This window comes from Eulemur rufifrons, chromosome 8, assembly GCF_041146395.1.
Source record: "Eulemur rufifrons isolate Redbay chromosome 8, OSU_ERuf_1, whole genome shotgun sequence".
In the NCBI taxonomy this organism is placed as follows: domain Eukaryota; kingdom Metazoa; phylum Chordata; class Mammalia; order Primates; family Lemuridae; genus Eulemur; species Eulemur rufifrons.
The window spans coordinates 106,410,010-106,427,379 of record NC_090990.1 but is presented as its reverse complement, the minus strand read 5'-3'; the positions used below and the strand labels follow the sequence as shown (position 1 = coordinate 106,427,379).

At 39.1% G+C, this 17,370-nt stretch overlaps 1 protein-coding gene across 2 annotated transcripts in view; it reads left to right on the top strand.

Annotated features, from left to right (window-relative positions):
- NOTCH2 (notch receptor 2) overlaps positions 1–17,370 on the top strand; it is a 152,783-nt gene that overhangs the window by 56,421 nt on the left and 78,992 nt on the right. The window contains exons 3-5 of one of the 2 annotated variants that reach the window (XM_069480747.1): positions 8,839–9,098; positions 13,021–13,356; positions 13,618–14,699. In XM_069480747.1, the coding sequence (XP_069336848.1) occupies positions 8,839–9,098; positions 13,021–13,356; positions 13,618–13,691 (670 nt within the window). In that variant the 3' untranslated portion in view covers positions 13,692–14,699. Of the gene's footprint in view, positions 1–8,838; positions 9,099–13,020; positions 13,357–13,617; positions 14,700–17,370 lie in introns of those variants that run through there. The other variant, XM_069480746.1, reaches the window with a different exon arrangement.

Genomic DNA, 17,370 nt, shown 5'->3' with positions numbered 1-17,370 from the left:
AAGAAAAAATCATGAATGTATCTGTATGGACCTGATAAGTATTTGGACGAGTTTATGGAATTGTTTTACGGGGAACCCCCCACCCCCCAAAGTTTTCCCTGTATTCACAGCCTCATCTGTGAACTATGTTCTTTCAGAGTTCCAAAGCTAGGGGTAGAGTAGAAGGAAATCACTGAGAATTCCCTGCAGGAGGGAGGCATTCATATAGTTTTGAGAACAAAAGGCAACTGTTAGATTTATTTGGTTATTTTTTAGAAAGCTTTTTACATACTCTTACAGTTTAAGTGGTAGACTGTTTTTCAAAATTTCTATTAAGTGGGTAACTTAATAGAATTATAGATTTGTGAGGAAACTTGGATGTTTATCTAGTTATGTCTCCAGCCTCTAAACGAATTCATCTTGAGCCATCTCATTGTTTCCAGGCAGAGAGTCTTACTTCCCATTTAGACTAGCAGGGTATATGGTATCTTTACATTATAGTTGAGCAGGGATTTGTGAGTTGAAAGATCTCCTGCCTTAGGAAACAGGGGTTCATTATTTCTGGGAGCCTCACCCATTACTCCCCCTTCTTCCCATGTTCATAATTCTGCTTAGCTTCCTGGGGTATGAAGTATAATTGTATACCTCAGGATGACTCTTAGGGTTGATTTGGCCTGTGTTCTACCAGGCAGATTTGGATCATGTAGCAGATTTGCATTGAGAGACTGACTTTATCTATCGTATGAAATTTAACCTACCTTAGAATCAATTGCTCAGTGGAACTGGGGTACTCATGGTATTCAAGGAATGTGCACCAGGGGTTTAAAACATACTCTTTTGCACAAAAACTATCTAGATGGGAGCTTGAGAGAAGCACAGGAAAGACATAACAATGGCTGAAATGAAGAAGGGCCATACTGGTAAAAACAATGTAGTGCATGGCATGGCATGGCATGGCATGGCATTTGCTATTGGAAGGATCAGAGGTGGGTGGATGGTTTGGAGGAGGCTTACTGGAGAACATAGGCTTTAAGAAGATCTTTGAAAGACAGAGGGAAGAAAGGAATGTACATTGGAGACATCTCAGAATGGAAGCATAATATTACTCACTGGAAATTAGAAAGAAGATTTTATATAGGGGACAGTAGACAAGATTGTGGAAATAATCTGGAGTGTTTGAGTCATGGATTGCTAAAGAGTAAGATGGTTAGATGGTAGGAATAGGGAAGACAAATAGGTTAGAGATTCCAAGGACCTTGGATTTGAAAGGCTGAGTCCTAATGCTAATTTCTGAGCAGAAGAGTGACATGATCAAAATTATGCTTGAGAAGGATTATTCTTTAAATAGTGTGCTTAGTTTCAGCAAGGAATTTCCAGACTGTCTTTATGGAGAAGTGTGGGTAGGATGCCGGTCCCATTAGGATGATAGAACTGACTGAATAGGTCTTGGTACACTGTTAGTAGTCTTAGTAGTACACTTTTAGCAGTACGCTATGTTATTCAAAGATCTAGTGAAGATAGGAATATCTTTGTAAAACTGGTGGAAATGCTAAATTCATATACGACAAACTTGGGCAGGTCAATTAGTTTTGGTGTCCTCGTCAGTGCTATAAGGAGTTCAGACCAATAGGTTTGTGAGGTATGGTTCAGTGCTGAAATTTTGTGATTGAATATAATGTAAAAGTTGTCTCAATCAAGGAAACTGGGGGTAGAGATTCAACGTGGCAAATTTAAAAGGAATAAATGACAGTTCCAATTATTGGGTTCAAAAACATGTGGCACAAGTATAGGATGAGAGAAATATGGCGCAACAGTAGTTCATGTGAAAGAAAGCTCTGAACTTTTTAGCTGTGTGTGTCTTCAGTAGCACATAGTGGTATTTTATGGCTTCTAAAAAAGTGAACACAGCTTTAGGCTGAGATAGTAGAAGCATAGGGTCCAGGTCAGGAGGTGATGGTTCAAGTCTGTGTTGCCCTGGTGAGAACACATATGTTATGTGGTTTTCTATTTTGAGCCTCACATTTTTTAGAGGTTTTTAATGAACTGGAATCTTCCAGTGGGAGGAAGCAGGATAGCTCAGTATCAAAGTACCCTGGCTCTAGGGTCATACTTGAGTTTGAATCCTGCCTCTACTATCTACTAGCTGTGAAATCTTAATTTTTCTAAGCTTCAAGTTCCTCTTATATAGAATGGAGATTATAATATAACATTGTAAGGTGTAATAAAAGAGATAATAGCTGTAAAATACTTAACAAATGTATAGTACATAGTAAGTGCTTAAAAATATTGGTCTTTATGAGTATTACTACTATTGTGTTAAGCATAGAAGAGCTACCAAAAAAGGTGAGGAAATGGGGAAATAACTTTATATGGAGGAATCATCCAAAGCACTGAACCCTAGAAAAGAAGAAAACAAAGAGTCAACATGTCTATCTTCAGATTCCCGAAGGGCTATGTATAAGAGAAGCAGAAGGTTTGCTCCTTTTTGTTCTAGGAGGGATAGCCTGGAAATTGTAGAGAGACAGTTTATTATTTTAAAAGTTAAGATATAATTCACATACTATAAAATTCACCCTTCACTGTGTACAATACAGTGGTTTTTAGTATTTTCACAGAATTGTGGGACCACCACCACTATCTAATCTCAAAACATTTTCATCACCCCAAAGGAAACTCTGCACTCCTCAGTATTCACTCTCCATTTCTCCTCTCCCTGGCCCCTGACAACATTAATCTACTTTCTATCTCTATGGATCTTCCTATTCTGGACATTTCACATAAATGGAATTATATAATATTTGGCCTTTTGTGTCTGGCTTCTTTCACTTTGCCTGATGTTTTCAAGGTTCATCCATGTTTTAGCATGTATCAGAACTTCATTCCTTATGATGGCCAAATAATATTTCATTATATGGATATACCACATTTTATTTATCCATTCATTAGCTTGTAGACATTTGGATTGTTTCCACTTTTTGGCTATTATGAATAGTGCTGCTATGAACATTCTTACTGTGTGGACATATGTTTTCAGTTATCTTGGGTACATACCTAGGAGAGGAGGTAGAATTTGAAGAAAGCTTTCTGACAATGGGATCCACCAGCATTGAAGTCTGTTCTGTTGTTAAAGTAGCAAGCCAGTAATTTTACTTTACTTAACAAATATGTGGTGTTAACTATGTACTGGATAGTGTACTAAATGCTTTATCTACCTAAGTGTTTTTATTTAAAAACCTTATGAGGTAGGTGCTGTTATTAAATCTGTTTTACAATGAGGAGGTTTAGTACCTTGCCCAAGATTACGTATCAAGTAAATGATGGAGCTGGGGTTGAAATCCAGGTGGTCTGGTTCTAGAGTCTGTACCTTCTTTTTTTTTTTTTTTGAGATGAAGTTTCCCTCTATTGCCTAGGCTAGAGTGCAGTGGTTTCATCATAGCTCACTGCAGCCTTGAACTCCTGAGCTCAAGAGATCCTCCTGCCTCAGCCTCCTGAGTAGCTGGGACTATAGGTGCATACCACCATGCCTGGCTAATGTTTTTATTTTTTGTAGAGATGGGGTCTTACTATTGCTCAGGCTGGTCTAAAACTCCTGGCCTCAAATGATCCTCCCACCTCAGCCTCCCAAAGTGCTAGTATTATAGGTGTGAGCCATGTACCTTGCCTAGAGTCTGTACTCTTAACAGCAGGAACAATAATAACTTATTGCTTATTAGATTCTTACTATTTGGCAGGTACTGCACTACATGCTTGTATTCAAGCAGAGGCTAGTGAACATCTTTCAGAAATATTTTAAAAATGTTATTTCATTTGGTAGAAATTACCTTAGTGTACCTTGAATCTCAAGGTTGTGTTATTTTTCCAAGGATGGATGGGAGTAGGGGAAAGGCCAGCAACAAGATGTCTAGCCTAAGGTTTTTAAGATGATCAGAGTTTGTATCAAAAAAAAAAAAAAAAAAAACTGAACATGAATGATAAGTATTATAGAAAGTCAATTAACAAGACTTGTCAGAACATCGTAGTAAATTATATACCACTTAATGGGATTAACTAAAAGTGACTTTACACTGTGAGTTAGAAAACTGTGCTTTAGAAAAATAGAAGAATTAAAGTTTCGTGGGAAAATGGTCTCCTTTTCCAACTGTTTAGTTTCATGTAGTAGCAGGACATATTAGGGTAGATGGCTTTCAGAATATTTTGGAGTCATTTACACAAAGGTGGTTGTTTAAAATCAAGTGAACAGCGACAGCAGCAAATGTATGTGAGTTTAACCCCAGACTTAAACTTTCAGATGGCTGTAATTGATGGGGAAGAAGGAGAAGGGGAATCAGCAATCTAGACTAAGACTTCATCAGGCTTTGAGATGAATAGAGGGAGTCATAGAGGCCAAGGGTAAAAGATAAAAATGGTGCATGGAGGGGTCAGCAATACCTCCTATTGGAGAGAGAATTTTTTTTATGATGACATCTCAGATGAGACCACTTGACAGAGGGCAAGTCATTGCTCTTAGAACATAGTTTCTAGGCAATGATTAAAATAAAAATTTTGGGCTGGGCACAGTGGCTCACGCCTGTAATCCTAGCACTCTGGAAGGCTGAGGCGGGCGGATTGTTTGAGCTCAGGAATTTGAGACCGGCCTGAGCAAGAGCGAAACCCCGTCTCTGCTAAAAATAGAAAGAAATTATATGGACAGCTAAAAAATATATATATAGAAAAATTAGCCAGGCATGGTGGCGCATGCCTGTAGTCACAGCTACTCGGGAGGCTGAGGCAGGAGGATCACTTGAGCCCAGGAGTTTGAGGTTGCTGTGAGCTAGGCTGACACCACGGCACTCTAGCCCGGGCAACAGAGTGAGACTCTGTCTCAAAAATAAATAAATAAATAAAATAAAAGTTTTGTCACAAAGGACAAGTAAGAAGTAGATGGAAAAGAGAGAAATGTCTGTGAAATTAGGCTATAATCATAGAGGGTTGGTTGTGAAGGAAGAAGAGTTTGGAAAAGGAAATGGGACTTAATGAAAAATCTAGGTTAAAAGAGACTTGTATATGTTTCAAGGTAAAAGTAAAGAACCATCCCTCTAGAACCTTTTAAATAAGAAATTAAGTCTGTATTATACCAACAGTAGGTCTAGTTCCACACAGAGAAAAGATGTGGTTCTGTACATGGGCTTTAGGAGAGTAAGTCTGTTGTACATCATATCTAAGCAGTAGCTCACTTACAGGAAAACCCTAAATCCTTCTTTATGGTGAGTGGCCCAAAAGCCCCCCACGATCCACATTCCAGTTACAGGTCTCATCTATTTTCTGCTGCTGTTTTTCTTACTCTCTTTGGTGTAGCCACAGAAGTAGGTCTCCATGTCTCCTTGTTGCTTAAACATAGGGCCTTTGAAATTGCTGTTCCCTCTGTTTTGAACATTTTTCCCTTAGATATCTTCGTGGCTAGTCCCTCACCTCATTCAGGTCTCAACTCATATGTTGCCTTTGCAGTGAGGCCTTCTCTAATTTTCCTATTTAAAGCTGAAATACCTCTTTTTACCCACCCCATTACCCCATCCTCAACTCTATCCCTTCCTGTTTTATTTTCTTCATAGCACTTAATTCTATCTAATATATATATCTTTTACTTATTAATTTTATTTTTGTCTTCCCCTACTAGAGTTTAAACTCCATGAGTGCGAGGATTTTCCTAGTGCTAGAAAAATGGCTGGCACGTAGTGGGCACTTACCATTTGTTGCATGAATAAATGAATATTATGAGTTTAATATTCTTTATGGAAACTCATCATTATTAATAAGCACATTGGTTGTTATTTGTAGAATTAGGCTTCATATATTCTCTACTCAAAGGTTGGCAAACTTTTTCTGTAAAGTGCCAGAGAGTAAATATTTTTGTAGGTCATGTGGTTTCATTGCAACTACTTAGCTCTGTTGTTGTAGTGCAATATAAGCCATAGAGAATCTGTAAATGAATGAGCATGACTGTGTTCCAATAAGACTATTTATGGACACTGAAATTTGAATTTTACATAATTTTTAAATGTCACAAAATATTATCCTTTTTTAAATTTTTTTCCAGTCATTTAAAAATTTAACAGCCATTCTTAGTTCACAGACCATACAAAAACAGGCAGTGGGCCAAATTAGATCCACAAGCTATTCTTTGCCAATCTCAACTTTTATTGGTTTCTTAAACATATCTTACTTGAAACTTATTTTTCCATGCTTGGTAGGGAGGAACAATGTGGATTAAACTATAGAAACAGATAATTTAGAAATAATTCTGTTTGGCTTCAGAAACTTTCATGGTTTGTTTTTGTTTTCCTGGGAACCTTATGTTTTCATTAAATGCATTTGCATTCTCTTAGCAGATGCCACAGGATAGTGCTAGGGGGGTGGGGTAATAGTCCAGGAGAAAAGCTGGGCAAAGCCCACCCAGGTTTACAAGCTTGCCATTATTTACAAGGTGAATAATTCCCATATGGGAGAATCAAGAGTCATCAACCAGGCCTAATGCCCAGAAGACTGTCATTATAAATGAGAATTGTGTTACAGTTTTTAACATCATTTGTAACACATTTCTTGAATAAGCTGCAAATGCTTTTAATGATATATCTCAGGGTTAATTTTAGCTATGCCACATTGGCACTTTTTGCTCCTCTACATTAAAAAAAAAAAAAAACTATTATCAAATCAGGCTGGGATTTCAATAAGGCATCAGATTTTCCTGAATAAGCACAAAGGAGAGAAAAAAATGTTTTTCCCTTGCAAAACTTTTTAATATTTATAAGGTTTTTCATACTTGATTTTGTTCAATTCTCACAGCAATCCCATGATTGTAGGTAGCCCTCTTAACTATTTAAAATGCGAGAGAATGGATAGTCAATGAGGATATATAACTTGTCCAAGGTCACAGCACCAGCTGACCTTCTGAGTGCAAACCCCTCACTGTTACCTTCAGCTAGTCATTAGTTTCAGTGCTGCGAATGCTTCATTGCATCTTGGTCTTTGGTTTCACCTACTCATGAAGATGCTCAGAGCCCCAGCTACTCCTAGCTCTGCCACATTTACCTTATACAGCTCTGGGAAGGGGTAAGGAGGGTGTGACCATTTGCATCACTACCACTGTAGCTATTTACCAGCTCTGTTTTCTCCTCCAGACATTTTAGCTACTGCATAATTCTGGGCATGTTCTGTCTTAGTACCCTAATATCTGGCCTTCCTTCTCTTCTCAATAATGGTGACCCCTGAAGACCTCACTTTGCCAACCAGTGGCTAATGAAAGGTCTTGGATATGATTGGCAGAGACAGAAAGTAGTCAAACATGACCCCAGTGCTTCAGGTTGAGCAATTAGGAGAATCAGGACACCAGGGATTGGGCATAGGAAGGCATGATAGGAGCTGGTCTCCAGGGGGGAAGATGTAGAGTTTGGTTTAAACATGTTATCGTTGAGATAATGGTGGAACAGTCTTCTAGGTTTGGTTTTCTATCCCCCCAAAAGTAAAGTGAAGGAATAAGTTGAACCAAATATCTGGGGCACCACCCAAATATCAAAATTTATAGTTAGAGTCAAAGTCTTTGTGTTCTTTTTTTTTTTTTTCCTGAGACAGAGTCTCACTCTGTTGCCTAGGCTAGAATGCAGTGATATGATCATAGCTCACTGCAACCTCAAACTCCTGGGCTCAGTGATCCTCCTGCCCCTGCCTCCTGAGTAACTGGGGCTAGAGGCATGCACCACCACACCTGGCTAATTTTTTAAATTTTTTGTCTCATCATGTTTTGTCTCACCATGTTGCCCACGCTGGTCTCAAACTCTCTGCCCCAAGCAGTCCCCCCACTCTGGCCTCCCAAAATGCTGGGAACACAGATGTGAGCCACTGCACCCAACCCTCTTTGTGTTCCTTTTAAATGCTTTTTAGGGGTGCCATTTAAACAACCTCTTCATTATGAAAATGGAGACTTCTCATGTCTTTTTGATATTGTTAAGAGAAAATTGTCATAAATATTACACACAATTTGAGGTAGTTGTGCATCTTATGAATCACAGGGTGGCGTATAAAGATTCCTCAATACCCCAAATGTTATAGAATGTTATTCTTGAATTGTGTCCTTCCTTCACTTTGGTGTTTATATGGTATCTTAGATATTTTATGTTATCTTATGCCTTTTTATTTAGTTAAAAAAACTACTTGCTACCTATATATTAACAAATTTTTAAATGCCACTGTGAACCCTTCTCCATTCTTATACCTCCTCCGCTTTCTTTGTTCAGTCTTTGTTACCCGAGTATAACCCAGAAAGTTAGGTATAGGCCAATTGATGTTTTAGTAGAAACGAGAAAGAAGAACTTATATTTCTCAATGCTTAATTGAGAAAAAGCACATGATACCTTATATATTTTAAATTGGGGTGAATAAAAGAGTCACATTTGTACATTATCATGTGAACATCTTAATCCTATCAAATAGCTTAGTTAAAATGAAAAAGTAAATGAATTTAAGCAGACAAGTATGGACAGTGCTCTACAAAGAGGTGCTGTTACACCAGCCCAGCTGACACCTACATGATAAAAGCTATAGTATATTTTGCCTTAAATAAGGGTCAAGCTGACTGGCTATGGTAGACCCTGCTGGATCAGATACTTGGTGTTCTGTCACCTGCCAGGACTCAGAAGGACATGCGAGTATGTGGTTGAGTTCACTAAGCACTCCTCCTTCTCATAAAAGGCCGTTTTACAGGTTGCATGTTTAGGTCTCTTGATTCACAATCTAGTGTTTTCTTGAATGGACTGTATTGTCTTACTGTAAGTGTATGGACTTAAAAGAAGTCAGGTGTTTTCACGGACTCCTCTCTTTTCCATACAGATGTCCGGAGGGCTTCTTGGGAGAGTACTGTCAACATCGAGACCCCTGTAAGAAGAACCGCTGCCAGAATGGTGGGACCTGTGTGGCCCAGGCCATGTTGGGAAAAGCCACATGCCGATGTGCCCCAGGGTTTACAGGAGAGGACTGCCAGTATTCAACCTCTCACCCCTGCTTTGTGTCTCACCCCTGCCTGAATGGAGGCACCTGCCATATGCTCAGCCGGGATACCTATGAATGCACCTGCCAAGTTGGTTTTACAGGTAACAAATGGGACTCAAACCTGTACTTCCTACTTTCAGCAGGTACCTTTATTTAGCATCTTTTAGATCTTGGTATCTGGCTCTTAAGGGGTCCCTGACTCTGGTGCACATTTAACATTATGATAAGGAACTGGAATGTTCCAGACAACTGTCCGTAACTTCGTTTTGAGAGTTTAAGGGGTGAAGAAGGAGAAAGAGAAAGGGCCAGATATTTAGAAGTATTTGACTGCTTAAAGTATATATGTCAGAATTGGGGATCAGAATTGTTTCACTAAAAGAAATACACTATCACCAGAAGAAAAGCTGCTGATGCTATTGATTACCCACTTCCTAGACATTTAGGGCACTGGCTTTTCTGGCTTTCTGAACTCTGATTGTTCCTTTTCTTCTCCATTGCCTTGTCCTTAGCCATTAAATTTTTGTGTTCCCTTGAGCACTGTTTTGAGCCCTCTTTTGAGCTATACCCCAGCTCTCCGTAGGGAATCTCACTGTCTTCCATTGCCTCCTCTTCTGCCGTCTTCCTCAGTTGCTGATGACTCATGTAGTCATCCCTTTAGCTCCAACCCCACTCTGACATTCAGACTTATGTTTCTAACTATCTGTTACACATTCTTATTGGGAATTTTGCAGGTGCCTCCAACTCAACATGTTGATAGAAATGAGTATCACCAGTGTACACTGCAAATACCCAAACTAGAAACTCCCTCTCCCTTGTCCTTACCTCACTTAAACTCAAGTCACCCAACCTAACCTCTGAATTACCTCTCACCTGTCTTCTGTCCACTTTCTCTGCTACTCTATGGTTGAGGGCCATGTTAATTCTCACCTGGACTCTTGAAATAGTTTCCAAATGGGTTTTCTTGCATTTATTCTCTCCCCATCTCATTCAGCCATCATATTGCAACACCTTTAATTACAAATGCATATCTTCTAACAAACTCACCCGCTTACAATGTCTACTGATTTTTTATCATCTATAGAATAAACTGCAAATTCACACAGGGATGGGGAACATGCGGCCTTCTGGATCCTTGTGTGTGGCCTTTTGACTGAATCCAGACTTCACAGAACAAATCCCTTTACCTTATGTGCTGTAGAGGGGCCACACTTGGCAATCTGGAGGGTCACATTTGGCCTTGAGCCTGTAGGTTCCTCACCCCTGAATGCTTATATCTTTTGTAGGCTGACTTCCCTACAAGCATCTGTGTCCAGTCACACCATATTCTCATCATTTCCTGAAAAATGTCATACTTGTTATTGCCTCCATGCACTTGCACACCCTTTGGCCTGGAATGCCCTTTTCTACAATTGGTGATTTCCCAGTGTTATTTAAAACTGTGTCTTAGGCCAGGCGTGGTGGCTCACACCTGTAATCCTAGCACTCTAGGAGGCCAAGGCGGAAGGATCACTTGAGATGAGGAGATCAAGACCAGCCTAAGCAAGAGTGAGACCCCATCTCTACTAAAAATAGAAAAAATTAGCCAGGCAATTTAAAATAGAAACAAAAAATTAGCTGGGCATCGTGGTGAGTACCTGTAGTCCTAGCTACTTGGGAGGCTGAGGCAGGAGGATCTCTTGAGCCCAGGAGTTTGAGGTTGCTGTGAGCTAGGCTGACGCCATGGCACTCTAGCCCAAGCAACAGAGTGAGACTCTGTCAAAAAAAATAAATAACAAGAAAAAAATAAATAAATAAATAAATAAAATTTTGTGGGTCTTAGTGACCATTTTATGATTCCTTTAGGCAGTTTGTCTCTAAGTTTCTGTTATTTTTATGTCACATTTTATTACAATTATTTTTATATATAATCGTTCTTTAGAAGTGAGCCTAGGTTTTATTCAAAGTAAACTATATGTGTTTATTAAATTAGAGGAGAAAAGGAAAAACATTCTTTATTTTTTCGCCTGCTTTTAGCACTCAATCAATGATTCTGTAGATCTACTAAGCCAAAAATGAAAAGTCTGCTCAGAAAACTAGATTGGATCAGTTAGTTTGGAATACTTGTTCTGCAAATTTTTCCTCGAAAGATGTTGGTGGGGGTAGAGCTTGGTTAGGATGATCCATTATCTCCATCATGACTATGCTAGTATTGATGATGTAAGTCATTGAAGAGATTTGGTGATTACAAGAGTAATTTCTTCATGATTGTCAATTTTTAGTTGTTTTGCTACCATAAGGCAAAAGAAAGGGCATACCCATTTAAAACATTTTAACCCTGACTAGTGGAAATGGCAATAATGCCTTCTTCATAATTAAAATGTCGCTCTGAAATGGTCCCCAAATGAAAAATTCTTCCTTTGCCATTAAAAAGATCTCTTCTTGGTGTTCTCCAGGGTTCTGACCATCTTTCTACATCTGCTGCTTTTGTCTATCACTTTAGTAATCACCACAGATCAAGTTAATCTTTTTGGTTTTTGTGATAGTCCTATACCTCACCTAGTCAGACCTTGTTACCTCATCTCCACTCATAGATGAAGAAGCAGAGGCAGCAAGTTAGTGCCTATATATAATATAAAAGGGAAACCAAGTTCAGGGACCTTTCTGTTTCAGTTGTAGGCAAACACTCTGATATCCATGTTGGCAGAAGTAAGCATTTGTGTCTCTTCTCTGTTGTAAGGAAATACATCTTAGTGAAAAAAATAGGAAGAAAAATAGCAGTTCCTTCATTTTCTCTCTGTTTGGCACCCTAAGATACATGTGCTATGCCCATATTTGCATTGCTCCCTTCCCCTTTGATTGACATTTCCTGATAAGCAAAGAACATTGCTATGTGCTCATGTACCACCCTTGTCCTCTGCTAGAAAAGCTGTCATGTCCCTCAGTTGCTCTTCTATGGGGAAGGGGGTGTCAGAGATTTGGATCTTTTCCTAGACCACCAGTTGGAGTATTAATAAATTCAGGCAGCTTTCATCTCTTTAGTTTAAAAAATAAAAGACTTGGGCTAATGAAAACAAAAAGCCACATGAATACCAAATTTACTAGTTCCATGAACATATTTTTTCTCTCTCTTTCTGCCTCAAAGAATCTGCTTTGCTTCCCTTAGAGTCATGCCTTAGGATTCAACATGTCAGAGTCTTCCTGCTATTGCTGGTACTTTCCTACCTGACAGAATCCACAGAATTACCTTTCTAGACTTCTATTCTCATGAAAGATTCTATTTCTTTTGATACATAGGGAGCCTTCATCATCTTCAGACACATCAAACAATATTTATAATAAGACAACAATTAATAAAATGTTTCCCAGAATGTGTTTGCGTTGTATTTAAAGGAAATAAAGTAGTATTGGCCTGTTTCTATCACCAATGGGTCTATTTAGTAACTAAATAGCAATACGTTTTATTTATTCAATAAACATGATATTAAAGCATACTATAGGTACCTAACCCCTGCCAGGATGGCAGGTGGTATAATAGAAGGAAATAGCAAACTTTGTGTGTGTGTGCGTGCATGTAGGGGGTGGCATAAAGAATGACTGACTTTACAAAGGTCGTGACTTTTGAGCAGAGTTGTCAAGATAAGTGAGAGTTTGCTAGGTCAACAAAAAGGAAGATGGCATTTCAAACAGAGGAGCAGCATGTGCAAAGATTATGAAGATGTTGAGAGAGTAGTTGGATCCAGACCCTCATTTGCCACAGGATCTGATAGAATCCTGCAGGACTGGACCTCATGTGACTAACCTGCAGTTCACTCTGTGTGCTCCATCCACTGAGTCTTTGTGTCTCGAATGAGGGTCTTGGAGAGTGCCCTGTGTCAGATGGTCTTGAAGTGACTTTGGTTTGGCCTTCGGTAAAGTTCAGAGTTTAGAAATTCTCCATGCAAGAGCTCCCTAATGTCACCTATTTCATGGGGAAGTGGGGGAGTCGAGGATGGGGCTGACTCCTATTTCTGTGACCAGTACTGAGTTCTGTTATCCTTCCTTTAGGTAAGCTGTGCCAATGGACTGATGCCTGCCTGTCTCATCCCTGTGCAAATGGAAGTACCTGCACCACTGTGGCCAACCAGTTCTCCTGTAGATGCCTTGCAGGCTTCACAGGGCAGAAGTGTGAGACTGATGTCAATGAATGTGACATTCCAGGACACTGCCAGCATAGTGGCACCTGCCTCAACCTGCCTGGTTCCTACCAGTGCCAGTGCCCCCAGGGCTTCACAGGTCAGCATTGTGACAGCGTCTATGTACCGTGTGCACCCTCCCCCTGTGTCAACGGAGGCACCTGCCGGCAGACTGGTGATTTCACTTTTGAGTGCAACTGCCTTCCAGGTAAGGAGCTCCCTAGTGTCCTGGGGTTGGAGGACAAACCCCTAGCACAGGAGGAAGGTGGAAAGTGTGGCTCAAATGCTCCTTTACGAAGCTTCCTAAAGCAGAGAAAAGGGGAAGTGAGAAATTTGTGTGGGGTGGGTTGCTGGTGAGGGAGGAGTTTTATGGGCCCACTGTGGTCCATAAACTGAGCAGGGGATAATTTAACATGTCAGGGTTTATGATGATGAGTGGCTAGAAAATTGTTTATTGTCCGTTTTGGAGGCACGGTGAGAAATAAGAGGAACAGAGCTCTGGGAAAGGGGCAGGCAAATCTGAAATGGAAAGGAACACAGTGAGAATTAGACATTGGAAAATATGTATGTGTGATTAATAAAGTGCTTTTAACTGAATTGACACTAAAAATAGGTAATCAGCTTTCCTATATGCTTTTGCCTCTCATGGAGTAATTCATTGTTTTCTTATCCACCTAAGTGCACCCATCTGCCATTTCATGATTTTCCCTGGGCTACAGAGGCTTCAGAACTCTCTCCCAAGTACCCTCTCTGACTTTGGGGTATCCCTGCCCTAACTTGAAGCTGGAGAATTTTGAAACTGAGGAGGAGGTCCTCTGTGGGTCAATGAGCACTTTTGATGAGATGATGTATGAGAAACTATGTGTGACACAATGCTTTGTCATACTCTTCACTGCTGTAAGTCCCCCAGAGCACACATACAACCCCAAGATAGAAGCAAAAAGACGACCGTGCCTGGGAACCTGGGGCCTGGTGTTCCACAGAGAGGGAGAAAGGAGCAAGCCTGGCCAACTCACTTAACTCCTTATAAAAATGGTGAGGAGGCTGAAAACCAAGAATTTTGATTGGGAACAGAACATAAGCAGCTGGAGCAGATGAATTACTAAGCAACAAAGATCCTGTTTTTATACAAATATCCTTAGTACAAAAACAAAAGAAGGAAAACTGTAGGGGGGAATAATGTGCTAAGTTAGCAGAATTGCCTCAAAAAGAAGTTGTTCTAGCTACTCTTTCAGAGTGGGGATCTCAGATTCTGGTGTTGTCAATATGGTTCACATATAATGGGATTGTGTATTTTATCTTTTGGGGATTAAAGGTCATATATTGGTCCCCAGTATAAAACCACCAAATTCATTCAGTGAAAATTTATTGACTGTCTGCTATGTTCTAGACACAGTGCTGTGTGCTTAGGATGCAGCAGTACAAGACACTACCACACAGTCAAAATGAAAACTTGGTATCGTTTAACAAGTTACAAGAACAAGCTATTTAATTGTATTTTAGTTTCTCTTTTAATAAAGAATAGAAAATGCTATCATTCTTGATATTAAATAATGTTTATTAACTTGATATTACTATAATCCACATTATCTTGTAGAAGAAATAACTAAAATGTAGATTTCTTCATCCCTGTATTTGTTTGCATTTTAAGGATTAAAGACAGAAAATAGAAATGTAAACAATTTAATATTGCAAATATTCTAGCAGTCTAATATTCTGATAGTCCTATTGGCTAGTATTTAAGGTTAGTGTGATTTTTTTGTTAAAGGCTAAATAATTTTTCAGTTTTAAGAAAATTACTTTTAATAGTTGCCTAGAGTAAGAGGTTGATTTGGCAGCAAGATATTGACGGGAAGTTAGAGAAGTCAATAAAGGAAGTTTTTAGCTGGGAGAGAGTGATTATTCACTCCCATAGTCTCTGCATTGTTATCCATTAGCCACGATAAGAACCTTAGGGAATTCTGAGAGTGTGTCCAGGAAAGGATCTGTCAAACTAGAATAGTATCTCCTCCTTGAGAAAGGAAATAACCAGGGATTCCGCAGTCGAGAGGCTGCCAGGGTTAGTGGGATGGAGTAAGGAGATCTTGGCTGTCTCTTAGGCTCTGTTTGTAGTTTAAAGCAAGACAAATTTATTTATTCACTGATGGCATGTGTGTGTGTGTTTGTGTGTGTGTGTGTATGTATATGTGGATCAGGGTGAAGGGTGCAAGTGGGGAGAAGATTTGACAAAGAGAAAACTAACATTTTTTTATGAGTCCAGGTACTATGCCAGGTACTTCCCCACCTGTTAATTACACAAAATCCTTGGGGACAGGTATTATTTTTCAAGTTTTCCCAAGTGAAGTAACTGAAGTTTGGGGATGTTAAGTGATTTACCCAATGTTGCATAGCTGATACGTGGTTAGGCTGGGTCCTGAAACCCAGGCAGGTTATAAAGCCTGTGCTTGTGCATCTTACTGTACCATACCACACTGCTCATCTGCTTCTTAAAGGTGTGAAGACATGAAACTTTTTGTGAAATATTTGAGCTGTTTGGGTTAAAAAATACATTCAATTATAAGAAAAGTGAGATACTCCTAATTATAATGAAATAGTATTTGTTACATCTGTCTATATATCATTGTGCAGATATTTAAAAAGTTAAGTAGACTAGTTCTTGCCTTGCAGGGTCCCATGATCTAAAACAGATGGCTTCAGCTTTGGACAAATGTATTGAAGGAAATTCAAAAAGAATTCAAAACAATAAATGATGCAGTGATACTATGAATAAATATGTATTTAAAACAATTTGTAAGATTTTATGCTCATTGTTTTTATGTCCCAGGTGGATTTTGGAGAGTGTTCACTTTATTTCCATGTAGGGAAATAGTGCCTAGAGATGGTTTTCTTTAAAAAGCCCTTTTTCATAATGGTATGCCATCTCCTAGCCCCTCTTTCCATTGCTCCTCACACTTGTCAAGTGACTAAAATGTTAGTTCAAATGATAGTCACCACCTCAATGTAAATAGCACCCTTATTTGAAAAGAATTATTATTTTGGTTCTAAAAATGGGGAAACCAAGTCATCAGGAAGCAAAGTAGCATGTTCAAGTATTCTACAACTCCCAAACGGCTGCTTCCCACCACATTTCATGTCTTTGCACTTCTAATTGAGGCCTACCCTGACCAACCTATTTAAAATTATAACTGTTTCCCCAACCCCTTTAATTACTGACCCTGGTCTACTTTTTTTTTTCTTTTTCTGTAACTCCTATCTTCTTACTATATAATTTGTACTATGTAATTTACTTCATTATGTCTATTGTTTATTGTCTGTCTTTTCCAATTCTACTGCCTCTTCTTCCCCTCTCCAGAATGAAAGATAGGATCTTTGTTTTTGTTTAGTGATGTATCCCAAACACCTAAGAACAGTGTCCAGTACATAATAGGCCCACAAATATTTATTGGCTGACTGGCTGTATGTGTTCAGTATTGTGTCAGAGTATTGAGGATATAAATTCTGTCTTCTCATTTCTTCCTGGTGTCCTGCACCCTAGACTTAGTTTGACTTCTCCTTTTGTCCTCGTACACTAATACTGGATGAGAAATTTCGGAATCTTTTTCAACTCTGAGTCTGTGAATGCCATAGTGATTATATTTAAATGGTTAAGTTATAATTCTTTTTCTGCAAAGGGTACTATAGTCACTGTGAGTGCATTTTAGTATTATTTTAGGACTCATGGGGAGGGAATTAAAACTGCAAAAATGACTCATCTTATGTGACATAGAAAGAAATTTTCCTCCAGAGAGGGAGGGAAAAAAATACTCTTTGAGAGAAAACTAATAGAATCAAATCAAGGAACTACATTTCATTTTCTCATTGGATCTGTAACTGTTAATATTCTAGACACTTAATGAGCTTTCACTGTGTAAAGTCTTTAACAAAAGCTAAAGGAGGGGCACTCAGCCACAGTAATTTTAACTTAAAAACAAACTAGAGCATGAAAATAAATTACTGAATCACTGACTCCCAGTATTTTTGGGTTAGGGCCAACCAGTGGGGAGAGAATGAGTTAGAATGGTCTTGTGTTTGTGGCTATTTTAATAAAGTAGCACCAGTAATCAGAAAACAGTGGGCTGTTTTGAATCTACTGGCCATCCCTTGTGAGTTCACAGTTGGGTTGGACAGTCCTTAATATACTTTCCCTTTTTTTTTCTCTCCCACATCTCTTTATTCCTCTGTG